Genomic DNA, 27,578 nt, shown 5'->3' with positions numbered 1-27,578 from the left:
CAGCAAAGTCTTTAAAAATCAAGCAGAAACTCAATGGAGTCACAGTCTTCTTTTCAGGGTAGCAAACCGAGGGCTTCTCCCATCCCGGGAACCCCTCAAAAGAATTAAAACTACAAACAAAATCAAATATTATTAAAGCATCTTCTGTCCCTCTTTGAGCTTGAGCGTCTCGCCCTTCTCAGGCTCCTCTAGAGCTCTCCATCGCTCTTCAGCAACAGCAGTCCACAGGGCTGCCTGCCTGGACCCTTGCCCTTGGTTCAAGGCCCACCAAAGGAGCTAGCTCCACTCCTATAGTTCTCCCCTCCAATTCAACTTAACTGCTGTCCTCTATAGCCAGTCTCTAGTTGCTTGTATTTCCTCCTTTTAAATCCAACATGCAGTCCAGGTGTAATGGGGCAGGGCTAGCTGAACAGGGCTGGCTGGCCAAGGCCTCCTTGTTACAATCCCCTTTATAAAATATCATTTAAGATCTCAATTCCAGCATTACCCCCCTTTGATTTCAATGATCCTATGTCATTTATAGGGCTATACTGGGACACTGTTTTTGAATCCTCTATCTAAACCATTCTATAGGATGAGTGTTTTGTTTTTTGCCACTCTACCACAATGATGGATCATTGTAAAATAAACAATGGCCAAGAAGAAGCAGTAAGCAAAAGGAATCTTACTTCTATGTGTGGCCGCATTGTAATATAACACAGTCCTTTGGGATGTTACATCTGGCCATAAGGGTTGGATGTTGCCATTTCTCAAAATTCAGTGCAGTCCAGATAAAAAAATTCAAGTACATTGCTGGTTAATTACATTCAGCTTTGCCTTTGTCAGATAGCAGAGTAGCAGCCGTGTTAGTCTGTATTTGCAAAAAGAAAAGGAGTACTTGTGGCACCTTAGAGACTAACAAATTTATTTGAGCATAAGCTTTCATGAGCTACAGCTCACTTCATCAGATGCTCACGAAAGCTTATGCTCAAATAAATTTGTTAGTCTCTAAGGTGCCACAAGTACTCCTTTTCTTTTTGTCAGATAAGCTACAGCTAAAGACTATATGTTTATGGACAGGTGTTATTCTTAATCATCACCAATAATCTATCACCATTAGTGCTTCTTCCTAAGGTCGCAGCCCACTCAGAGCTGCAGGGAAAGCCTTTGCGCAACCCCTGTGATGTTGAGATCTCTCTGCCTCTTGCTGAGTTTCCTGCTGCTGAACTCTGTAAAATCTGCTCTCTTCAAAAAGAAAAGCACCTCACTTCCTGTTGCAAAGAGCTTTCGAAGGTGTAAGCCACACCACTTCCCTGGCTTGCAGAAAGGCGTCTCCAGCCTAACAGCTGCAAAAGTGTGAACCCCACCACCCACCTCAAACAGGAGTCAACCCCGGAGCCAGTGCACACAAACTTCTGGAGTCAGGGCTTTTAAAAAAGATATTTCACAGCATTTACTACGATGACAAGCACCCTATAAATACCTATTAAAGATAGCAGAGGAAAAATATTTAGGATCATATTCATCTCTGGTAACTCTACCAGATACCAGGGTGATAGATTGGCAGGCAGATCAATCTTTATATATATATATACATATAAATGATCTGCAAAGGACAAAGAATTGGGTTTGTGATTTTTTTTTAATTGTTCATGTTGTAATAAAAGAAAGTGTGAATATGGGAGATTTATTTTTGACTTGCTTGTTTTTTCACTTTAGTACTATCAGAAATATCACATTGTGTGTTCTCTGAGATTTGCTGGAGATCTCTTTGGAGGTTTTAGGCCTTGTTAGAGTAGGCTTTAGAAGGCATTTGCTAAAATGTGCTAACAGCCTCATGTTGACAAAGTAGTGCGCCTGTGGGCTTGTTTTCACTGGAAAGTTATTTCAAGTTATAACTTCAGTGCTGTCCCTAGCTTGTAACCGGTCCACACATGAAAACCCTTCATTCCCTCATGGTGGTGCTTTTATCTGGAGTGGGCTGACCTGAGGAAGGGTAGAGCCTGAGATGGCACAATTTTTAGGCTCCTAACATCACCACTCAGTAGTGTGGACACAAGCTAGCTCCATTTGATTGCCTCCAAAGCATTCCCACAATTTCTTCCATGTGCCCAGAAAGAATAGAAAAGTTCTCCCATAATGTACTAGGAAAGAACTCACAGAGCACCAGACGCAGCTTAGTGCAGCACAAAGAAGCATGGAACGTGCACCCAGAAATCTTAATACCCCATACAAGTGACTGCAGTACCAGTGTGGATGCAGCAACTCAAGTGTTATTTCACGGTGTGGTCAGGTCACTCTTAGGCCAGGTCAACACTAAAAAGTGAGGTCTACCAAGCTACGTCGCTCAGGGGCATGAAAATTCCACATCCCCGAGCAACGTAGTTAAGCTGACCTAAGTCCCTATGTAGACCTAGCTAGCTACCGCCTCTCGGGGGGGTGGACTACCTATGCCAACAGGAGACCCCTTCCCGTCAGTGGAGTAGTGTCCATACTGAAGCACTGTAGCTGTGCTGCTGTAGCGTTTCAAGTGTAGACAAGCCCATACCCTCACTCAAGCTAGGCTAACTCTAGAGAAGTAACTCAAGTGTAGATAACTCAAGTTAACCCTGCAGTGAAGACACACCCTTTAACATGAATTAAACTGGATGAGTTTCTAGGCTTTAACTCAGCCAGTATAACTAACATGTGTTAAAGGCACATTGCCTTGTTTGCACTAGTCTGTTCAGATGTCAGCTAGCCTTCCAAACCCTACTCTAGATAAAGGCCCTAGATATGGATCCTGAGTTTTCTTAGCCCTTAAAAGCAGGGGGAATGGGCACTGAATCTTTAACAAAAAGAGCTGTAGTTCCAATTACTTTTTCAGGCATTTGAGTTGAAACACGTGCTGCTCCCCCACCCCCTCCAAAAAAAGAAAAAAAAAGAATTCTAAACAAAATGGGAACAAACAACATCAGTTAATTGGCTTCCACTTGCATGCCGTCTGTGATGTCACAATCATACTAATCCTCCAGTCATCCATGGAGATTTTCAAGAAAAATAGGGCAGATAAGGCTAGAATTTATAATGTCAAAAAACCAAAACAAACCTCCTCCCCCCAAACATTTCAGGTCTGCTGTACATCCAAAAGCAGCAAAAAAAAAAAAAAGGGAAAAAGTCCAGTTTTCCTTCTTCTCTGTTTCAAAGATCACCTTTATGAGATATCCCTCATTTGATGCCTAATATACTGTTACCCCTTTTAGACCCAAGTGGTTAGCCAAAATTCAGGGTCCTGCACGCTGTTTCAGTTGGCAGGGAAAAACTGATGATAGAGCAGGTGTCTTTGATGCAACTCTGTTTATTTACAAAGTATGTATGAAGTCCTGTTTGTCTGAGCACAGCAAAAATCAAACAGCAGGACACAGTTTCTTTGATCACAGCTTCAAGCCCCTTTCTAGCCAGAACTCAGCCCAAAAGCGCACTCTTAGTTTTTTCCTCAGATCTACACTGCTTCTGTTGTTGTGTCTGATGCTTCCTTGTTGCCTTCTTTAGTCTTTCAGTCTCTCTTCCACAGACAAAAATTCACAATACCCAGCAAAACCCCTCTGTCCCCATGTGCACGGTAGTCACATGTTCTTGTGTTTTGGATGGAGGCTGCTATTGTTTCAGCTATGTGGCTCCATACAGGAGTCGAACTGTCTCTTACATTTATCTCAAATGAAGAGTAGCTGTTACACCCACTGGTTTCAACAAAGTTTAAACTAACCCATGCTGACACCATGACCCATATCCAATAAGAAGGTACTCTGAGGAGTGTCTACTCACGTTTCCAAGGATCACACAATGGCACACTAATGTCTGATATTGTACCACAGGTAAAACAGAATGGGGTCCTTTAAGAAAAAGCTCCATCCTTTATTTTTCAGGCAGTTCTCTCTTACTTCCTTAAGTGGTCATCTCATTGTCTGCTCATATTTCCTCATGCTATGGATCATGTTCTACTTTAATGTATATCTATACAACTTCATTGACATAATCTCCACTGAATTCTCTCTCTTGGCTCTGAAATTATAAAATTCCTTTTATTCAATGATCTGCAAGTGCTTTACAATTACATGAGCCTCACAAGATAGTTTTGTGTTATTTCCAGTTTAGCTGTTTTTTTTTTTACAGATGGGGAAACTGCAGCACAGAGAGGGTAAGTGACTTTTCCAATCCCACAGAGCAAATCAGTAGCACAACCAGGAATAGAACCCAAGAGTCCCAATTCCCATCCCGTTGTAACCACCAGCAGAACACATTCTCTTCAAAGGTTCTGTAGTCACTCAGTGAGGGCCTGATCCAAAGTCCAGTGAAGTCAATGGAAGTCTTTTCTAGTGATGTCAATGGGCTTTGGATCAGACCCTGTGTCACCATCACAAAGCTATTCTAATAGACTAATAGTAAGAGACTTTTCCCACAAACGTGGAAAAACCCCACAAGACAGTCACCCTCACAATATAGCACTGCTAAAGGTAGGTCACTGCTGGAGGCCAGACAGAGGACTAGAAGCCACCGGGCCACCGCTATAAAACGAGGATTCTTACCGCTACTGTGGAACAGTATCACCCAGCCGAACATCCCTGCTACTCTTAAGGCTGTGTCATTAGACTCCCTTCTGCCCTTATCCCCAGCAATTCTGGGCCCCCATGGGGCCCACTCTACATCAGTAAAGAAGCCAAAGTGGGAAAGTTCAGAAGCCTTTTTATTTGTGTAGCGTCGATAAGGAAACTAAACACTCCATGATAACCTTTCGTGCTAAGGAGCTCAAAGGTTGCCTAATATATAGGTTCTGTACAGAAGGTCTTATATTTGATTGTGACTAGTTAAAAATAAACTCTAGGATCTGTAAACAAATGCTGTGGTCTGCTGCTGCAGCACCCTCCCCAGTCCACTCCCGTCCCCTTCAGGTAGAAGGATTGCATTTCAAAGGAGGAGGATGAACTGTGGGGCCCTCTCATGTCTAACTGCTGGTGTCCATGGTCAGGATTTCCTAACTTCCTCATCACGCAGTTAATTTTTCAATTTCAAAAGGAGTGTTAAAGTCTCTTGGGAACAGCTTCCCCAGGCTTTCCAGAGTGGCCAGACATGTTGATTCTAAGACCTGCAGCGCCCTGCCAGGCTGAGCAAAAGTTCATTTTGGTTTACGTTTGACGTCTGCATCTCCACACATCAATGGATACAAAAGGGCAAAGGTCAATACAAGGCCTTGTGTGCTCTCTTTCAATGTATTTTTTTCTCCTGTGATGTTAAAAAACAACAACATTCAAGTAATTTAGAAAGTGCACATCAGGCACCAAAAACATGCAAAGACTGAGTCAAACGGCCTTCAAATGTAAAATTGTAGCCTTTTCCCATTATAGTTTCTTGGGGAAATATCAATAATATAGGGCTTCCTTCTGGAAAGGTGAAGACTAGAGCAGCTGCTATAGGAGCTTTCCAAAACCAGCGCTCTTACAACATTCGCTACAGTGACTTTTAGTGGGAGGCTGGGAGCATTCCCATAATAAATATTTTTACACCAGTGGTGGGCAACCTGCAGCCCGTCAGGGTAATCTGCTGGCGGACCGCGAGACAGTTTGTTTACATCGACCGTCCGCAGGAACAGCTGCCCGCAGCTCCCAGTGGCCGTGGTTCACTGTTCCCAGCCAATGGGAGCTGTGGGAAGCAGCGGCCAGTACAGTTCATGGCCTCCACTTCCCGCAGCTCCCACTGGCTGGGAACGGTGAACCGCGGCCACTGGGAGCTGCAGGCAGCGATGCCTGCAGACGGTTGATGTAAACAAACAATCTCACAGCCCGCCAGCGGATTACCCTGACGGGTTGTTTGTGGCCCACAGGCCGCAGCTTGCCCACCACTGTTTTACACCATTCTCTTCTCTGACTCCTCTTGATGCTGGACATAGAGCAACTAAGAAATTCTCTTTTCAATGTTTCAAACACTATTCCATATAAAATACTCAGGATAAAGAGGCCTAGTATGATATAAGTCCCTCTCTATACAGATGTTTGTATGTGAACTGTGTATAAGGTATGGCAGACGGCCCCCACATAATCATATATAGAAACTTGACTTCAGTTTTGGACGGTCTATAATGATGTAAGAGGTTTTAATGTAAGAGCAGCTGATGGCACTGGATCCCAAACATCTTATTCTTTCAGTTGATGGCAATGTTCTTGGAGGCACATGCCATCTCAGCTCCCCATTGCTTTCATCCTCACACTGAAAAACTGTCAAGAAGGGGGGCAAACGTGATTTACATCAAGGAATCATCTCTGTGTCGGCAAGTCCCGCTCTGAAAGGATCACCTTCACCTTCTCCACAATGGTACATACTTCCGCCATGGCACCTCGACCTGGAGAGCAAGGTCACACACAGTAAAACTCAGGTCCCAGGGAGGCTGCACAACTGCTAAGCATTGACATACCACAAGCCCTGCTGAAATTTGGCCTTGTTCCTTCCCATACACACAGCAATGCAATGTTCCAGTGTATTTTCTAACCAGTGCATTGCAGCGAGTTACACCAGATATGCTGGCAAGACAGAACAAGGCTAGTGTGAAGATCAGCTCCCACCATAGGCACCGACTTTTGCTCATGCCGGTGGGTGCTCGACCCCCCCATCTACCGTCTGCCCCGCCCCCATTCCAACCCCTTTCCCAAAGTCCCTGCCCCAACTCCACCCCCTCCCTGCCCCTATTCTGACTGCTTCCCCAAATCCCTGCCCCGGCCCCGCCTCTTCCCTGCCTCCTTCCCTGAGCGCACCATATTCCTGCTCCTCCTGGAGCTTGGCGGCAAGCGCTGGGAGGTAGGTGGAGGACATGGCGCGCTCAGGGGAGGATGCAGAGGAGGAGGTGAGGTGGAGCGGGGAGGGGAGATTGGCTGCCGGTGGGTGCAGAGCACCCACTAATTTTTCCCTGTGGGTGCTCCAGCCCTGGAGCACCCATGGCATCGGCGCCTATGGCTCCCACTGCAAACTCCAAGGGGCCAGACACTGCCACAAATTATGGGTCCTCATGAGTGGCCCACCTGATTCCCATAGTGGCCTGAATATCAGAAAGCAACTGTGTTCCATATGGGCAAGTGAAAAATACCCACGAACTAGCCACAGAGCCTCATCGATTCTCCAGGGTCTATGTGGATTGTGTGTCCTGGTTAAATGCCAATTGGTTGATTAAAAAAGTTGAGTAGAAATGACCAAAACAAATTAATGTGAGAATTTTTTTCATTTAACTTCTCATTTTGAAACCCAGAAACTTTATTTCTGTGTGAAATTGATGCAAAATGGCCGTTTTTTTCTATGTCAAAACCATGAACACTTTGTATTTTTGTACGCTTTCAATATACAATGAAATTAAGACTATTTTCAAGTAAAAATTGTCCTGACTTTGCTTTGGCTTGCATCCTGAACTAATTCTTGGAAATGTAAGGACAAGAACAAAACGTAAAAACTCTTCCTTTGGGATTGGTTACTTGCCAGATGTGCACTAAATCTTTCAGTGGAGATGTTGCTTTCACTCCTGAAGTCTTTTTTCATAGATTCATAAATATTCAGGCCTGAAGGGATCATTAGATAATCTAGTCTGACCTCCTGTCAAACACGGGTCATAGAATTTCATCCAGCTACTCCTGAATTTAGAGCAATAATTTGGTTTGACTAAAGCATATCTTCCAGAAAGGCATCCAGTCTTCATGTGAAGACTTCAAATGTGGAGAATCCACCACTTTCCTTAGTAATTTGTTCCAAAGGTTAATCACTTTCACTGTTAAAAAAGTGTGCCTTATTTCTAATTTAAAATTTAATTACCTAATTTCTAGTTAGTTACCTAGTTCCTAATCAGAAATTAGTTACCTTAGACTTGCTTTAGGAAGGCCCCATAATTGTCAGCACCTGTTGGTGACTGATGGTTTTGAAAGAACAAAGGAACTATTTTCCTAAAAAGCTGAAAGAACCTTCATTCTCCACTAGGATTTTTCAGACTCATAATTCCCAACAGGTGAACTCCTGCTGGTGGACTGCATTGTAGATAAGGAATAGGCAGGCTTGTGTGTTAATCTCCATGCTGTCTAACCCTGAACAGGTGGAGCAGCGCCCAACAGACATGGACAAGAGACATCCTCTTGGATTGCCTCCTTACCAGAGGCAACGTGTGGGAGGAGGGCACACGGGGTCACGTGCCCCCCAGATTTCTGCCTTCCATTTCCAGCCACGCGTCCACCAGCACTGGGGGGCTTGCAGGGCGGAGCCATCGCAGTCCAGAGGGCTCAGCAGAAGCAGCTGAGTCCTGGGGCTCTCCGTGGAGGGACCATCCAGCTGGGCAGCACACTGGAACCGGGCAAGGCCACTGGAGCAGGTAGTGGCAGCAGGCAGGGAAGGGCCGTTGCTGGTGCCCGGCAGCAGAAAGCTGGGCTGGGGGGGACCAGCAGATCCATCGCTACCTTCCCTGAACCAGCTGCAGGTGCTGGGCACTGCAGGGGCTTCAGCGGCCACAAAGCCCAGCCAGAGGTGGCTCAGCAAGGGAGGAGCAGCGCCACATGTGGCTGCTGCTTTGGGCACAAAGCCTATTGGACAGAGCAGCCCCACGCTCCCTGGGGCCAGGGCCCAGGCCTGATAGAGGTGAAAAGAGGGCTCTAAGCCCCTGCCCACGGGGCTGCCAGGGAGCCTGCAAGTCCAGGGCGGGAACAGGCTGGAAATCACTCCCCAGACCCCACTCCAGCGCTTATCTGCGGGGCAAAGAGGCTCCCCATGCCAGTGCTGCACAGGGCTCTGGACAGCTTTGGTACATGCAGGGCACGTCTCCTCCTGGACCACGCCCTGTGTGCGAGGGTCTTGGGTTTTCCCGGAGTGCTGTCCTGGCCAGAGGCAGAGGGGAAGGAAGGAGTCTTCTGGGAAGGCTGCAGGTGTTCTGAGTGCTCTCACGGGGGGCTGGTTCTCCACACAGCGGCTGGGAGCGGGATACACCCTGCTGGCAATTTATGGAGAAGCAGCGGGGTTGGGGGTGGGGACAGCAAGAGGGAGAGCTGCGGGAGGAGGCAGAAGGAGGAGAGCATGCAAAGGGGACATGGGTGGGAAGCAGAGCCAACACATGGAGTGGTCAGGTCCCCCCTGAAACCTTTAAATTGTGCCTTCCACTATCAACAGTTACATGTCACCTCTGCTCCTTACAGTTCTGCATACAGAGCCATTAATCTTCATGATCCATAAATAACATTTCCAAGACCTGCCTGTGTTTTCCCAACTACTTCCATTTCACCTTTGGCAAGTCACATCTGGACTTTTTAGCTGTGCAAACCTTGGTAAGCAGTGTGTCCTGAACCCACAAATTATTCATACAGGGTGAAGTCCACCCCGACACAAAACCTATGCACCTCTGAGAGACAATCACAAACAAAATAAGAAAACAAATAAAATAGTCATGAAACAGAAGAGAAACATTCTTCAGTTTAACCATGATGAAAAGCTTAGCTAGGTAGGCTCTACTAATAGCTCATGACACAGAATACTGGTTAAGCAGGATGAAAAGTGTAAGCATTAGGAAGTACTTTGCCTGAGTCAGCTGCTGCAGGCCAGTCTGTCTTACTGTCCCAGAAAGATTAAGCAATACAGTGATAAAAACACTTGAGCTCATCTGAGTATTGTTTATATTACAGCATCCATTGAGGGAGTGGAATCTGTTGGGAATTACAGATCCAAAAATCCGGGTGTAGACACGGTTAGAGACTTCTTGGGTCTAATAGGGGAGAGAAATTACAAGGGAAAGTAATTCAAGCAAAGACTGTGTGCTGACGCCCTTGCTAATACTGAGGTTTTGCCCCAATTCCAGCCAACAGTGGCCTGTCATCAGTGTAACTGCACCAACACAAACCTGTAGACTAGACAGGCAAAACACTGACTGGTGCAAATTGCAGCTTTCTTTTTCTACTCTACGGGTTTGAACCTTGCTGGCATCAACAAGTGGGATCAGAGCAAACTTCAGTGTGGACAAGACCCAAAAACCACAACTGTTTCTGGAGATGGAGGTGATTGATGGGTATAAGATATCAGTAGTGAGGGATACATAGGAACGATGGTCCAGTGGCTAGGGTGCTCGTTTGGGGGACCTGGCTTCAATTCCCTGCTCTGCCACAGACTTCCTGTGTGACTTTGGGTAAGTCATGGATCCTCTCTGTGCCTCAGTTCCCCACCGGTACAGTACAGATAATAACACTGTCCTACCTCACAGGGATGTGTGAGGATAAATACATAAAAGATTGCGAGGTGCTCAGATACCACCACGGTAATGGGGGATCTTAGTTAAATAGATAAAGGAAAAGACAAAAAAGGGAAGGCATGTTGATCCAGATGGCTTTTTGCCAAAGTCTATTGTGTGGTTTGACCTCATTTGAGTATTTCCATTTACAGTAATCATGGACATGTGAGAAATTTGATGTGATGAGCTGTAAGAACCCCAGCAGAACAGTTATGGCCCGGTGTGTTTTTACTGATTTAAATAACTTACAAATCTGTTTATCCAACCACAAATGTATATTGGTATTCAGTTCCAAAAGGCCTCTCTTTTAGAGATGCACATTATTTACCTGAGAGATCAGGAGGTGTGAAAGCCAACCCTTACTCAGCAACCACAAAGACTATTTTTAAATGTGTCTTATTTTCCAGACAGATTTCTATGCACTGTGTCAATGCACACCATAGAGCTTGGTATCAAACTATAAAGCAAAGTTATTAAAATATTAACACAGATGTGCTTGTTCAAACATGATTCTATACAGGTGCTACAGCTGATTTATTGTTACGAATAACATGCCAAAGAAACAGCTTTCCTTCTCTATCCATATATGGCCCACATTACTATAGTATCTGAGTGCCTCCATTTTTTAATGTATCTATCCCTCACAACTCCCCTGTGAGACAGGGAAGTGCTACTGTCCTCTGTTATCCCCACTGGGGCACAGAGAGACTAGACCAATTCACACAGAAAACCTGTGTTAGAGCAGAGAATTGAATCTGGGTCTCTCAAGGCCCAGGATAGCATGCTAACCACTGGCCCATCCTTCCTCTCTCTCATGCTTTTATCATGAATTAATAGTTGGCAACATTTATTTTTCAAATCTTAGGTTGATCTGAGTTATTGAAGCTAAGATAAGCTAAACCCCTAACCCCAAATTCCTACTCCTGATTCTGCTTTGGATTCCTAGCATCTCACAGTGTCTGCATGAATTTTGAAAATTGGCAAGAAAAGAAATATTTTCTTCACGGCTGGTCTGAGACCCAATTTCAACACATTTTTGTAAACTTTGGCTATGGAGGGTTACAGCACACACTGTACTTGTTCACCTCAACCCAACACACTGAAGTTCACAGGATGAGAAGATTCTCTCACCGTCAGCGTAACATTTCCATGATCATCATAAGAGAAAGCACACAGGAAAGTAGCCAGAGGCCATGATAAAGACTGACCTTCATCCCCACACACCAGCCTCTTCACCACACAAGGGATCTCCATGTAGCCAAAGTCCTTTAGTTGCTCCACCTGCTGAGCTGTAATAGGATGTTCCCACATGGCTGTGTTCATAGCAGGGCAGAACAGCAGGGGTTTTGTCATATCCCATGCGCGGATGACACAGGTCTGGGGAAAAAAAAAAAAAAGACAAGAAATCCAACCCTAGCGTGTTTGTTGCCTTTCCTATTTGCATCTCCTATCATGCTGCTGCAGAAGCCCTTTGCCAAGCCAAAGGTACCCAAACTTTGCCCGGCCATGCTGGAAACTTGTCAGCAGCTTCCGGACTTGCAACCAATAGGCACTCAATGACATCAGATTGCAGCAGCCTCGTTTCCAATAGGGAAAAGGGGGCAGGGCTATAAAGAGTGCAAGTCCCAGAACAACATGCTTCATCTTTCCTTGAGTCAAGTGAGCAGCGCACTCAGATCCAGCTGGAACATTACAGTTGGCAGAAGCCAACAGCCTCTTTGGGCTGCACCTCCACAGTAAAGCTGAGGGTGGCCACAAACCATACTGTACAACTCTCTAGACCATATGTGAGGGAAGCCAGATGTACAGTCATTTTGCCTAAGTGCTGTGTCGACTGGATATGTCACTTTTGCAATCAAAAGAAGCATCCCATCTTTCATGGATGTAACTAGCATCAAGTAGAAGAAACATGGCTGACCTATATCAAAACATGCCCTCAGCTTCCCAGCCATCAAACAGCTCCTACATATTACAAGGGATCACATCAGAATCTACAGTGACAGAGTTTGCAGATCATTAATAGAGGGCGCAGTCAGTTCTCTGTCTGGCTTCTTGAACTAGCAAGATATTATCATGTCAGATAGGCAGATAGGGTTTGCTACAGCATCCTAAAGACAAAAGGACAAGAGGAAGTTGCTCACCTTGTGCAGTAACGATGGTTCTTCAACATGTGTCTCCCTAGGCGTTCTCCACTGTAGGTGTATCTGCGCCCCCACTCTTCTAATTGGAGATTTTAGGTAGCAGTGTCCATTCAGCCCACACATGCGCTCTCCCTCCCTCGTGGTCTGCCTAGAGGCTATCTAGTACTGCACAGGCGAACCCCCCTCAGGTCCTCCTCTACCACAAATCCCCTTATGGAGAACGCTAGAGGGAAGGAGGGCGAGTTGTGGAGCACCAATTGGGGGACACATCTCAAAGAACCATTGTTACCGCATAAAGTGAGTAACTTCCTCTTCTTCTTCACGTAGTGCCCCTAGGGGTGCTCCACTGCAAGTGACTTTACAGCAGCATCCCCCATGGAGGGCCGAGGCTTCGGAGTGGAGTCTGTTACTACAGAGAGTACTGTGGAGTCGAAGATGCCATCGGAGTGACAGCATAATATTCTGCAGAAGTGTGGGCAGAGACCCAAGTCGCTGCTCTGCAGATTTCTGAGATAGGGACATCATTAAGGAATGCGACCAAGGTAGAAATTGACCTCGCAGAGTGCGTACGGATTCTAGATGGAGGAAACAGGGTGTGCCCTTGATAACAGTAATTAATGCAACTAGAGACCCATTTGGATAGTCTTTGAGTCAATACTAATGATGCAGATAAGGAAGAGACAACTGTTCACTCCGTTTGTCGCCAAAGACGGTTCGCTCGCACGAACAGTTAGACAGCCTCGAGGAAAACCACGAGGGAGGGAGAACGCATGTATGGGCTGAACAGACACCACTACCTAAAATCGGTGATTAGAGGTGCAGGGGTGCAGATACACTTACAGTGGAGCACTCATCGGGACACTACTCAAAGAACAAGTTGCATTTGTCCTTGGAATAGTATCTCGACTGTAGTCATCTTGTGTTCAGTAAACTTTTTATCTGTTGTTTTGTACTGTATGATGTGAACTTTCTCCAGTACAGGCAAAATCTAATTCTGTTAGGTCTGATCCCCTCCAAGCTTCCAAAGGAAACCATAAAATGGCCTGTTTTGTACATCTATGCTATTTTATTTTCCTCCCAAAAAAGGCTAGCAGTTGTAGAGTTGTAATCTTGTGTGTCACTGACCGATGAGATCTGTCTCCTGGGCCTTGTCATGCTCCTCCTGCTAAGCCGACACCTCCAGAGACATTCTACATGCTCACACAGATGAAGCCTGTCACTCCAGCTGTATTTTACTCATTTACGGGCACTGTGGTTTTCCTTAGCACTGGGGTTCAGCCACTCAGAGTTTCATGACCTGAATGGCACCTGTCCACACAAATTTCCTTTTGAGATTGTGTGTGCCTACATCCCTAGCTCCATCCACCCTCCACTCATTTTTGAGGGACACTGAACTGGTTACACCAGCGCTGCATGTGGAGATTTGCATTCTCTTTGAAGATTCCTTAGGTGCCTAAAAAATTCTGTGACCTTCCCTATCTAATGAGCACCTAGCTCTGGTCCCAAAGCACGTGGGTGTACAGGGGGCTATTGGGTAGTCTGTCTTACCCAAATGCAGGAGCTGACTCCCTTCTTCCACCACCGCAAACTACCTGAGGTATCAGAAAACAGCACTGCCCAAAAAAAGACCTGTGGCTGAAACTGGAAGTGGCTGCAATGTGTGAGTGTGGGTGGGTGGATGTCCACGTTATGTTTTTAGGTGAGGGAGTGAGGACTAGCAGGAAGTAAACAAACTTATCTGATCTCACAGGTGTCTTTCCAGACTGCATCTAAAACACAGAAAGGAAGGGGAACTGGAGAGTGAGAAAGTGTGTGTGTGAGATAGAGAGAGACAGAGAGATGAAGAGGATATAAAGTGCAGGAGAGGAAGAAGAATCATGCATCAGGCAAAGGAGGAGGAGGAGGAAATATAGGGAAAGGGATGGCGGGTGAACACCATGAGAGAAGGGCCAGGGAGATGAAGAAGGATGTGGAGGGAGGGGGAGAGAGAGAGAGAGAGGTATAAGGAGGGAGGCATTGAAAAGAGCAGGCATTATTAATTATTATTATTATTATTAATAGTAGTATTTTAATGCCTCGAAGCCCTAGTGATGGATCCATGTCCCATTTCTCTAGGCACTGTACAAACACAGAACAATATGGTCCCTGCTCCAAAGAGCTTGCATGAAAAGGAAAACAGAATAGAGGCACACTGGAAGAAATAGAGGAATGAGGAAATAGAGCATGAGAGATGTCCTCAGCCAGTATTCAGGGCAACTAATGGTCCAGATGCGGACAGTAACTCACCAGTAAGTTGTCACAGATGCCATTCGCTATTTTTGCAAGTGTATTTGCATCAAGAGGAGCCACTAGCATCAGGTCGGCCCAGCGCCTCAGGTCGATGTGAAGGATTGGGTCCGTACGCCCTTTCCACAGCTGTAGAAAACAGAGGAAGCTGGATCACTGAACCCTTCTGAGACAGTCACTCATACACAGAGTGCTTGACACTGTACCAACCCCACATGCATAAATGCCGTGTCAAACCATGGGGAAAGAGTAACATTCACATGGAACAAAGCCCAATCACAATGGGGCTCTGAGACAGCAGGGCTGCAGCTGCTTCTTCATATTTCACTCTTCTCTTGCTCCGCGCTTCCTATAGTTACTATTTATATTGTGGTAGCACCTAGAAACTCCAATCAAAGATCAGAGCCTCATTGTGATAGGCACCGTACAGATAAACATCAAGGAAACTGAGTGCTCCCTGGAGCAGTCTAGCTACATGTCAGACATCTACATCACCCTGCATGCCAGCACAGGCTTCCCCATCACACTCACCACAGGGCACCTGTGAATCTCAGGAACAGCTAGAAAAGCTTCCTGAAAATTTTACCCTGGTGACTAGTCTGCTTTGAACAACCCTGGCCAAAACCCCATAGAAAACTAGTCTGCTTTGAACAACCCTGGCCAAAACCCCATAGGCCAGCTAGGTCTTTCTTGCTCCAACCTTTGTAACTCTGATCATTCTAGTTTACCCAGAAGGTTTATGCTGCCCTGGAAATTCTGTGTGACAGACATGGCGATTTCCTGCAATATCCTGAGCAAACTTTGCTGAATTAACTTAAACCCTATTGAATTACGTTTAAGTATCTTTGGAGCCCTTCGTATTAAAAATCCAATATGTATGTATTATTGTGGGATTGTATGTATCTTCACTAGGGTGGAGACTTGTAAACCTTGGGAAATGTTGTGAACTTCAAAGGACTATTTTAAACAAAGTTAAGTGGGGTTCCTCAGAAGTATCTGGGGGAAGATATATAGGTCACAGTTCAGTGCAACTGCCCCTGTATTCCCCCTCTATGATCCAGCAAAGGAAACCCACTCTCAGGCTTCCAGATCCCCAGCCACAACCTCTCTTGGTTGGAGACACACATCTCTCTCCCTCCTGACTGGGGTTTTTCCAGACTGCACAGCTCTCTGCCTACACTGTGAATTCCCCAGCAAGTCAGACTGCCTAAGCTAGCCTGCTTTGCCTTTGCCTCAGCAAACAGTGTAATTGCCGATAGGTATAAATTACAAAACGGCTTGTCCTAAGCAAGTACATTTATTCTTAAGGTGAAAGCACTACAGAGAAAACATATTAAAAAAGTTAAAGAAACTACACATATGCTGCATACTAATCAGCTTACCGGAGATCACCTCAATTCCAACAAGGGCTCTGACATGTCGTTGGTCCTTCAAACTCCACCACTGGGGTTTTCTGTGGTCACAAGTTCATACTGGCAGTTAGCTCAGAACAAGCACAGCCTGAATCTGAGAGTCACCCCTTTACACAGTTTGGGTCTTTGATCTGCAGAGACCGTGAATACTAAGTAGCCAGACAGTGGTCCCCTCCTCAGGATGAAGCTTCAAAAGGCTGGGTCTCTGTATAGCCAGAAGTAGTCATTTGCATTTACCAATCTGCAGGTATTTCCTAGAACCCCACTTATTTTTGTTTGTCTGGCACATTGCTTAAAATATTCCTCTGAAGCTCATAACATTTCCCAAGTTTTACACTGGCCATGTCTCCCCCAGAAGAAGTTACATACAATCCCACAATAAAACAAACTTCACATTTAAAATACAATAGACTGCAAACATACTTAAACTTAATTCAAAAAGATTTAACTTAATCCAATCAGGTTTGTCCTGGATATTGCAGGAAATTGCTATATCTGTCACATCTGACCTCCATGGAGCATCTGAGCTGGTAAAATGTCAAGAGAAGCAGCAAATGAGATGATGTGTCTTACCTCCAGAGACCAGGCACAACCACAGGCCAGTGAGAGGTGTGCATCAGGGCCACAAACTGCTCACTCTATGAGTCACACACAACCACAACAAAGAGGCAGCATCCGGAATAACTAGTGCTCCCCACCCTTCCCAAAGTAGAGCTCTTCACTCTCTTTTTAGTTTTTAAGTACATTAAAGAGTCTCGCTTTCTTTTTAAAATAACTTTTTGTATTTCATTCTTCTGGAGCCAGGCAGGGCCATCCCTAGCCATTCTTCTGGAGCCAGGCAGGGCCATCCCTAGCCATTCTAGGGCGGGGGGGAGGGAAAGGGTGTGTGGCTCCAGGCCTCTGCGGGGAGGGAGGGGCTGGCTCGGGGGGCAGGAAGGAACCGCCCCCCAGCACTCACTGGCGGTTGCTGCACTTCCCGCCGCTGGTGAGTGCAGGCCTGACCCTGCTGCAGTCCTCAGGGGCTGGGACTGAGCAGGGGTGGGAAGAGGCGGGGGCCATGGGGAAGAGGCGGAGCCCCACACAGCTGCGTACTTTGCATATGGGTAGGAATGGCCCTGGAGCCACGTATAATGCAAGCAGGAGCTGTGCAGGCTCCTCTCACACAGCTCTGTCAATGCACCTCAGTCCTGACCTGCAACACCCCTTGCCCAGCTCTGCCAATGCATCTTAATCCTGATCTGCAACATTCCCTGGTATTTCAGTACTGCAAGCCCATATGGCACAGCCAATGCACCTCAGTTCTGACCTGCAGCCCCCCTGCTATTCCAGACCTGAGCCGCAACAGAGCTCTGCCAATGAACCACAATGATCTCTGAAATGACTGGAAAGCTTTCTGTTCATTCCCACTAACATGCCTTTCTGTGAAGGAAAGCAACATATGCTTGTGGGTGCAAAAACAGAGGACTGCTTACATGGTGATGAGCAGGTCTTCTTGTACTCACTCAAGGTGGGAGAACTGCAAAGCTGAGAGAAGGGAGATGCAGAGAATAGAATGTGGGTATTTATTCAACCACCCCTTTGCAGTTAGGGTACCTCAAAGTGCTTTAGAAAGCACTGGACAAACAGCAGCCATTCTGCACTTGGCAACAATTCACACACTGTCTGGAACAGGAGAAGCTGGTTGACAGACTAAGGGCATGTTAAGAAGTCTGAACAGCCAGAGTATCCCTTACTCTGACTGAAAAGTGCACTGGGAACTTTAGCTCACAGAGAACCAGCAGAGATAAGCCAAAGAGATTTTGGGGTATGTCTATACTGGCAGTTACATCACCAGCAGTTACAGCGCCACTCAGAGAGTGCTGAAGGGAAACCGCTGTTGTGTGTTCACACTATCGGTTGCCTGTGCAATAGCATGTTCACACTTGGGGCACTTGCAGCAGTATTCAGAGCGGTGCACTCTGGGCAGCTATCCCACAGAGCATCTCTTCCTCTTCTGCCACTAACAGCTGTGGTAAGACGGATGGGGTTGTGGGGCATCCTGGGTCCTGTCCCAATGACCCAGGATGCATTGCTTTGCATCCCAGCAATCCCTGTGCTTCCGTCTGCATTTGGCGCCATCTTTCAACAGTTTGTGTACTGCGCACTCTGCCTCTTCTGTCTGCAGGAATGGATCACGCATTGTTGACCAGCATGCTCTCACTAACACGTCACGAATGGCTGTGGAGTTATTCCTTAAACTACAAAGGCAAGAGGAGTTTGACATTGATCTCGCCACGTGTGGTAGCTACGACACAAGATTGCTTGTAGCATTCATGGAGGTACTGACCACATTGGAACGCTGCTTCTGGGCTCAGGAAACAAGCACTGAGTAGTGGGATCACATCGTCATGCACATCTGGGATGACGAGCAGTGGCTGCAGAACTTTCGGATGAGGAAAGCCACATTCATGGGACTCTGTGATGAGCTCCCCCCCAGCCCTGTGGTGCAAGGACACGAGAATGAGAGCTGCCCTGTTGCTGGAGAAGCATGTGGCAATTGCACTGTGGAAGCTAGCTACTCCAGACTGCTACCAATCAGTTGCTAACTAGTTCGGAGAGGGAAAGTTGACCATTGGACTCGTGTTGATGGAAATGTGCAGGGCCGTTAATCGCATCCTGCTCTGAAAGACTGTGACTCTGGGCAACGTGCGTGACATTGTGGATGGCTTTCCACAAATCGGCTTCCCTAACTGTGGAGGGGTGATAGATGGCATGTATATTCCAATTCTGGCACCAAACCACCTAGCGACCAAGTACATTAATCAGAAGGGGTATTTCTCAATGCTTCTCCAGGCACTTGTGGATCACGGTGGGCATTTTCACAGAGATTAATGCAGGCTGGTCCAGAAAGGTGCATGACACATGCATCTTTAGGAACACTGGCCGGTTCAGAAAGCTGCAAGCAGGGACTTTCTTCCCGAACCGGAAGATCACCATAGGGGAAGTCGAAATGCCCACTGTGATCCTGGGAGACCCTGCCTACCCCTTAATGCCGTGGCTTATGAAGCCATACACGGGGCACCTTGATAGCAACAAGGAGCGGTTCAACAACAGGCTGAGCAAATGCAGAATGATTGTTGAGTGTGCTTTTGGCTGTCTAAAGGCCCACTGGCACTGCCTACATGGGAGGCTCGACCTGGCCGATGACAATATTCCTATGCTTATAGCTGCATGCCGTACGCTCCATATTTGTGAAGGGAAGGGTGAAAGCTTCACTCAGGGATGGACCGCTGAGGCTCAGCACCTGGAGACTGAATTTGAACAGCCAGAGACCAGGGCTATTAGAGGGGCACAGCATGGGACCATAAGGATCAGGAATGCCTTGAGGCAGCAATTTGAAGCTGATATCCGCTAATATTTGTTGCTATGCTCGGGAGTGCAGTGCTTGTAATGACAGGAGGTGATTGTGACTGGTGCAGACGGTGCACTATGAAGGTTTAAGAAAATTGCGTGTTGCTTTGCAGGGCTCTGTTTGCTTTCACAATTAATGGAATAAAGATTGCTTTCAAACCAAAACAATTCTTTCATTAAAAAACAACAACTGGAGGAGAGAGACAAACAAAAAACACATCAGCACTGTGGGGGATGGGGGAAGGGAGGGTCCCAGGAGGAGGTGGGGTCCCGGGATGGTTAAAGATTTGTGTATGTCCAGGGATCATATGCAACTTTGCCCTTTGGAGTACAGTGCAGCAGGTACTCTACTTCAGCAGGGCTAAACTGCAGAGGGACGGGTGTTGAGTGCAGTGGGTACTGGGAAGCCGCAGGGCTGGACTCTGTCAGGGCAGGGTTGGAATGCAGCGAATACAGACTGGAGCCAGGAGGTTGATAAGAGTGTGTTGGCGGTGTCTGGGGGGCGCATGGGAAAGAGTTTTGTGACAGTGGCTGCAGAGGAGGGAGGGCGTGGAGTGCTTGGTTTGCAGTGCTAGTAGCACCTGGAGCACGTGCACTTGGTGCTCCGTGGCTTTGTTCTGGCGCGCCATGTTCTCCTTTTGGTCCCTCTTCTCGCTGTCCCGCCACTCCTTCAATTCTTGTTTTTCGGCTGCAGAGTGCATCGTGACATCACGCAGAAAGTCCTCTTTAGTTCTCTGTGACCGCTTTCTAATTCTGCGCAGCCGTTCAGCCAGCGATAAAGAGGGAGGCTGGGCTCCCAAGGTCATCTCTGTGAAGCCAAACTGCAACATTTTACAGAAGCGGTATTGTTTGCAACACACAGACCACTGATTCAGTGATTCAAAACACAGCCACTGTTCACAGACCTGTCACTAACTGGCTAACCCCAGGCAAACACACGAGCCACAAGACCCCCAAAATGGTGAGTAACCGCAGGGGCAGGGGAAATCAGTGTTCTAAGACCGAACTGTACACTGGGCACGTGGCTCTTGGGGAGAGCCAGCACTGTAGGGGGTAGCCTGATAATCATTACTGTCCCCACATTTTCCACAGGATGTGATCATTATGGAAGATATCTCGCTGCTGAGGGTGAGCAGGGAATCAAGGGAGGGTCTTCTCCAAGACTGCAGCTTCCGCTCTGGCCCTTATGCAGCTCGCCTGTGTGCAGCAATGGTCCCCCCCAGTGATGGCAGAGTGGTGCAGAAAAGTTACCCTTAATGGGGTGTGGCAAATTGCCGGTACGATTATGATCGGTCCCGCACTTCTTCTTGGGCGGCCGGGGGGGGGGGGGGTTGGGTTCAGGGCGCAGTTTCCTGCCCCTGAACTAGGGTATCTACTGTCCCAATAGTAACCCAGAGAAGGTTAGTGAAGAGGGAGGGACCCGGGCCCAACCTCTACTCCAGGTCCCAGCCTAGGGACCCCAGGGATAGTGGTAAACCACTTGAACTAGTGCGTCCTTCCCCTGGGCTACTTCCCTCTCCTGCTCTTCAGCTTGTGGGGCTTCCTGCCCTCTCTCTCTGCACAAGCCGGGTGTCTCTTTACCTAGGGTCTTGGTCTTCTAGCCAGCCACAGCACTTCTCCAAACTCTCCTCTACTTCAACTCCTCCAAACTGCTCTCTGCTCCAACTCCAAACCACTCTGCTCCAATTCCTTCCCCTGGCTGATTGAAGCAGGGGGTTTTACCAGGTGACTAGCTTCAGGTGCTCTAATTGGCTTCAGGTACTTTTAATTAATCTATAGAAACCTTTCTTCCCTTTCCAGGGAATGGGCTTCTCCTCGTCCTGGGACTTACATATCTCTCCTATTTCTCTCTCCTGCTGCCTTCTGGCCATGCTGTATCACAGGGGCAAGAAACAAAGCAGCTCTGCCAGAGAACCTGTAGCAGAGGATTGCCCAGTATCTCCACGAGAGTTTTGTGGAGATCTCTGAGGCAGATTCTTGTGAAGTGTGGGAGTCCATCAACACCCTGTTCTACCACTCAGACTAGGCATGTGGTGGTACGCGAATCATACAGACACAAGCCTGCTTTCTGCAACCCTCCTGCCCGCAACAACTCGCTTCAGCGATTCCCAAAAATTAAAGCCACTTACCAGGAGCCTCCTCCTCTCCAGTTTGCACTTCGCCAAGCTCCGACAGCTGTGACTGGCTAGCCTCCTCTGGGGTAGAGAAGAGCTCCTGGCTGTATGCATCTCTGACCTCCGAGTCGTCCTCCCCCTCTGGGTCCCCCTGACCCACTCCACATCCTCATCCAAGACTTCCTCCTCCTGGCCCGGTCCACTCTCGACTGGCACACAAGCCACTGAAGTCTCCACAGTAGTCTCACAGTGGAGGTGGGGTTGCCACCGAGCATCGCATCCAGCTCTTTGTAGAAACGGCAGCTCATTGGCGCAGCACCAGAGCAGCGGTTTGCCTCCCACACCTTGTGGTAGGCGTTTCGCAGCTCCTTCGCTTTGACCCTGCACTGCACTGTGTCCCGGTCATAGCCCCTTCTGTCATGCATCGTGAAATCTGTCCATGGGTATCATAATTCCTACGACTGGAGTGCAGCTGGGACTGGACAGCTCTTCTCCCCAAATGCTGATGAGACCCAGGTACGCCCCGAGGGGAAGTTAGGAAGTGGCCCAGGGACAGACAACCCTAGTCTGGTTGCGTTGTTGCCGTAGACCCAGTCAGCGTGTTGTGGTCAGGATCGCTGCTGACCCAGTGGCAGACCCCTCTACTGCTGTTAGGGCCCTGGGCCGGGATGCAGTGGAGTGGGTGGGCCTACATCCCCTCTGCCACCCCAACCTCTGCTGTGGCGGTCTCCCCCCTCTAGGCTAAAAGGCCAGTGCTTTTTGGGCATCCGCCGGAGCTAGGATGCCTGAACCCCTTGCTACTTGACCCTGAAAGCAGGCCCGAGCTATAGACTTTCATTGCCCTGCCCTGACTAAGGGCCTGGCTTTCCTACCTGTGTTTCGTTGCTGGGCCCTTACCACAAGCCTGAGTTATAGACTCGAGCGGTAGACTGTTGTCAACCCGCTAATGCCCCATCGTAGGCAATGAACAGACATGTGGTGAGGCAGAGTGGCCTCCCATGGACCCAGATGGGGAGGAGCCCCTGCTGCTAATCCACTACAGTCACAAAGAGGTAAAGTGACTCACCCAAGGTCACAAGAATGAGTCAGTGGCAGAGCCAGGAATAGAACCCAGGTCTCCGTCTCACAGCCCTAATCATAAGATGATAAAGAATGGTACAGAGCAATTCATTCATGCAGCACAAACTGCTGCCTCCGGCTGCCAGAAACATAATCTGGAACTATTTTTCACCACACAAACCATCTGTTTTGATTGGCTGGATTTCATGTTATGATCCAGGATTAAGAAGAAAGGCAGTTCAGTGCCATAGTCTCCAATCTGGAATCCTAACTAGTATTAAATTACAGGAGGAAAATGAATGGGAGGGAACCATCCAAAACAGCAAAACACTGAAGTTCTGAATGAGTTAAGACTCCGCAATGAAACTGGGCACAGATGAACTTTTTCTCCGGGTGCCCAGGCATCAGATCTGAGGCTGGGAATCTAGAACTTCTATTACACTCCATATGATCTATAATAAGCCTGGGAAATTCAGTGGTGCTGGAGGTTATTGAGTCATATGCTGAAGGTAGATTTTAAACAGGGCTGGATAATTGTATTACTATTAATAATGTCTGTAGATTTGCAGGCTAACATAATGATAGGGGTAATCAAGCTGCTGTCCTCTAAATTGGATGAGGCATAATGATTGCATAACTTCTGCACCCATCAGGGGTGCAAGTTTGTAGAAATTTTGGTGGTGCCCAGAATGCCCAGAGCCTGCCCCTCCCCACCTGCCTAAGGCTCTGGGAGGGAGTTTGCGTGGGGGGAGGAGGTCTGGGGTGCAGGCCCTGGGCTGCAGCAGGGGATTGGGGTGCAGGAGGGGTGCAGGATCTGGGAGGGATTTTGGGTGCAGAAGGGGTGAGAGGTTGGGCTCTGGGAGGGAGTTTGGGTGGGGGAGGGGGTCTGGATTGCAGGCCCTGGGCTGCGGCAGGGGATTGGGGTGCAGGAGGGGTGCAGGATCTGGGAGGGATTTTGGGTGCAGAAGGGGTGAGAGGTTGGGCTCTGGGAGGGAGTTTGGGTGGGGGAGGGGGTCTGGGTTGCAGGCTCCTGGATGGAGTTTGGGTGCTGGGTGCAGGCTCCGGGCTGGGGCAGGGGATGAGGGAGCAGGAGGGGGTGAGGGGTGCAGGCTCTGGGAAGGAGTTTGAGGGCAGGCTCCGGGCTGGGGCAGGGGGTGAGGGGTGCAGGAGGGGGTGAGGGGTGTAGGCTCTGGGGGTGTGGGAAAGGGGTGGGGTGCAGGGGGTGAGGGGTGCAGGTTCTGGGAGGGAGTTTGGGGGTGGGGGTGTGGGAAAGGGGTGGGGGTGCAGGCTCCTAGGCAGGGTGGGCTGGGGGTCTCCTAGGCAGGGTAGACTGGGGGTCTCCATGTGCTGCTACCCCCAGGAACTTCCTATTGGCTGCAAGGTTCCTTGGGGCAGGAGCAGCGCACATAGACACAGACCACCCCCCACCCACGGACTGCAGGGAGGGGCCGGCAGCCACGTGGATGGAGCAGGCAGGAAGCTGCTCAGCTCCACTGCGCTGTCAGTGGTAGGTGGGGGCCCCAGGCCATTTTAAATCGCCCCAGGGACGTACAGGGGGGAGTGCCCGGGGACGGGCCAAGGGAGAGACCCGGCCTCAAACATTGCTGGAGCCGGATCAGGAATATTCCTGGTGCCCAGGCACCCCTGGCCCATAGAACTCGCTGCCCATGCCCCACAGCTCTTCAGTGGCTTCCTACTCACTTCCGGCTGCTATTCAGGGAGATGGGGATAGCTCTTAAGTCCTGAGTGGTCAGAGACTACCTCTTACCCTAAACTCCCTCCCTCATCCATCTGTGTGTCATGTGGTTCTCTGGCATAGTGAGGGCAACCTTTGTTTTAATACTTTGTTTCTAGTGTAGTTGAGACCATGTGATTTGGGAATTGTGCTACAGTCCCAGGTCATCACAAACAAAAAATGTGACAACATACAGATGTTCCCTAACCATGCCAGAAAATTGCACTGGCACAATTGGACCTATAGTGTAGAGGGAGTGTGCCCGAGAGACCCAGATACAGGAAGTGACCAGTGCTTACCTAGACCCAGCAGTATTAGAAGCACATGAGATCCAGTGCTTGGGTCTTCTCACAACATACTGGTGTCTGACCAGAGAGTGCCACAACCCGGCCCAGTCCCCCTACCCATTAACAATCTTTGCTTTCTTCCACACTTAGCCTTTCCTCTTTATTTAGGAATTTATTTATTTATTTATTTCCTGTATATTGTAAGCTCTAGGACAGAGCCTGTCTATTATGTGTTTGTACAGTGCCTACCACAATGAGGTTATGATATTGGTTGGGACCACTAACCACTACTGTAATAATAATAAATACCACCATCCAGAGAGGGCAACATCATATTATTTGCATGTTGTTAATACTTTCTACTTGGATTCAAAAGCTCTGTAAAACTGAATGAAATCAGTCCATCAGCCTCATTCTGAAAAACTGATCACTTGAAGGGGACCAGGAAGGAATTCTTTGACTACCCCAATTCCAGCATCTGCACAACTGACCAAGTGCATTATGGAGGGAGAGGGTTTTGCCTTGCTCTGAAGTATCAGCTATTGGCCATTTCTGGAAGACTAGGTCAACTGAATGAACAAACAAATCCTATATAAAAAGTGAAGCTGGCATGGGACTTAGGTGTCCCCTGCAACCATGGAGAATGGATCAGATTGGGTAGGAGAGGGATACTGACCTGCCATTCATCAGTGTCACTGTAGAGGGTTACGGGAATCTCCTGGGGGTTGTAGAAATGTTTTGCCCTCTCGGTTGTTACCACACGCACTTTCAGCTAATGAGAGAAAAGGAGGAGGAGACTCAAACAATTAGCTTATAACATAAAAGCCCTAAGGCAGGAAAGGGAAGGAGGACTTGGGTGGCAAAGAGTTTTATATCAGGCCTTCACACCAAGATTTCACCCTACAATTCATATTTGCATAACCACTTCCAGTCACTGCTGAAAGGGCAGGCACCAACAGGTGCAATGCAAGCCAGATACTCATTTCTGTTCTTCACATGAGCAGGCTGGGCCTTAGTCATTTGGTTCCTAGCATATGCAAATAACCAACCAGCAGTTGGGCCAGTGAAGATGACCAAAACAGACAGAAGAGAGGTGTGGTTTAGAAAAGAGGGCTGCCAGGAAAAACAAAGCTCCCTACAAGATCCTTGTTTGATCATGAGATGTGTATGGAAAGAGGGCATGAAAGTGCCTGGCTCTGGAAGGCCCTCTTAACCATGGCACCACATGGCCCTGAACAAGAAGACACCATAATAAAACTTTTTGTTTCCCAGGGCTATTTCTGCCTGGTAGGATTTTTGTTCATCCGTCTGTGTCTAACTACACCTGCTGCATTTGCAAGCAAACTGCATGTAAACAGTCTGCCTGCCATGGGAGATTATGGGTGTAACTCAATGGTTTTAACTGCAAGGAGGCTTTTCTCAAATTTTCTGGCTGTTGTCCTAGCACCAGTGAGGATGTACACTTACTACCTATTATGGAGTGTGACGCTGGCATACCAGGTGCCAGCTTATGCCAAGGTCCCCATGCCTCAACTGAATACTTACAAATACATGGCTGAAATCAGTCAGGCTCACCTGTGTGTTAGTATTGTTAAGATCGGTACTAGAATAACAATGCATTTAGTGTTTAGATTTTATGGAATGCTTGTAAGTTGCTGCATGCATTAATCTCACTTATATCTGTATCCCATATCATAAGGTAATATTTGAGTGTTTTCACTGTAAGTTTCTGTGTAAATCACCAGACGTGCAAGAGTCATTAACTCGTGTAAAGTGCTTATCTCCAACAGAAAATGGCTAACAAGGAAGGCTCATCAACAGCACATGGACTAGAGTGGAACATTAAAAAGGACAAAAGACTTTGTTCTTCACTGATGACGGCCAGTATATGCTAGCACTTCCTGCCATTATTTCCACCAGTGGTGGGAGAATTTCAAAAAAAAACCTCTGTGTAGGCACATCCATAGTAATATACTTGATTATGGGCTTTCTAGGTGTACTCATCATGCTAGCCTCTATACACCTCTGTTGTGAGCAAAAGCTACTGACAATTTCCAACAGCAGCAGTTGAGGCTTGGGAACAGGGTAACCTATCTCCCAAACAGTGACTGTTTTATAGCCTGTTTTATCTTTTATTGTCTGTTTTATCTTCCTAGGCTTATCTACCTCCACCATTGTTACCTAGGATGACCTGGGGCAGTGGAAAATTCCAGCTCCAAAACTTCACAGTCTTTGATCACTTTTGCTGTTTATTTCAGAATCTAAGGAGGGCTTGTCTACATAGTATATACAGGTAAATTTCTCTATGTGGGTATATTTATAGTAATATAGGTGTAGCAGTACATCACACTGGGTTGATATTCTTATTCTGGACTAAAACTGCTCTTTTCCAGTTTAGTTTATGTTGCTTTGAAAGTGGCAATGTCAAAGCATAGTGGGGGCACGTACCTATGAACTGCAATCTAACAAGCAAGCAGCTAGCTGGAGTCAGCCAGCACTATCTGAGCGCATGTCTTTCAGCTCTCCCTCCTCCAGGCTGGGTTCTGTGGTTGCTTCTGTAAAGGGAAATCATGTCTTACTAATCTATTAGAGTTCTTTGAAGTGGTCAACAAACATGTGGACAAGGGGGATCCAGTACTTAGATTTCCAGAAAGCCTTTGACAAGGTCCCTCACCAAAGACTCTTACGTAAATTAAGTTATCATGGGATAAGAGGGAAGATCCTTTCATGGATTGAGAACTGGTTAAAAGACAGGGAACAAAGGGTAGGAATAAATGGTAAACCTTCAGAACGGAGAGGAGTAACTCGTGGTGTTCCCCAAGGGTCAGTCCTAGGACCAATCCTATTCAACTTATTCATAAATGATCTGGAGAAAGGGGTAAACAGTGAGGTGGCAAAGTTTGCAGAT

The 27,578-nt window shown here is 47.5% G+C and overlaps 1 protein-coding gene across 10 annotated transcripts in view; it reads right to left on the bottom strand.

Moving 5' to 3' along the window:
- Positions 1-5,763: 5,763 nt before the first annotated feature.
- The window catches only part of PPCDC (phosphopantothenoylcysteine decarboxylase), a 69,370-nt gene continuing 47,555 nt past the window's right edge, over positions 5,764-27,578 (bottom strand). For 4 of the 10 annotated variants that reach the window (XM_077828519.1, XM_077828516.1, XM_077828518.1 and 1 more), the window contains exons 3-6: positions 25,347-25,442; positions 14,674-14,802; positions 11,455-11,623; positions 5,764-6,352 (exon numbers count right to left, since the gene is read on the bottom strand). In XM_077828519.1, coding sequence (XP_077684645.1) covers positions 6,267-6,352; positions 11,455-11,623; positions 14,674-14,802; positions 25,347-25,442 — 480 coding nt within the window. In that variant the 3' untranslated portion in view covers positions 5,764-6,266. Of the gene's footprint in view, positions 6,353-11,454; positions 11,624-14,673; positions 14,803-16,055; positions 16,542-17,557; positions 17,610-18,411; positions 18,883-20,056; positions 20,688-25,346; positions 25,443-27,578 lie in introns of those variants that run through there. The other 6 variants (XM_077828520.1, XM_077828525.1, XM_077828521.1 and 3 more) reach the window with 5 other exon arrangements.

Source organism: Eretmochelys imbricata, chromosome 10 (assembly GCF_965152235.1).
Source record: "Eretmochelys imbricata isolate rEreImb1 chromosome 10, rEreImb1.hap1, whole genome shotgun sequence".
Classification (NCBI taxonomy): Eukaryota; Metazoa; Chordata; order Testudines; family Cheloniidae; genus Eretmochelys; species Eretmochelys imbricata.
This window is presented reverse-complemented; position numbering and strand designations above follow the sequence as displayed.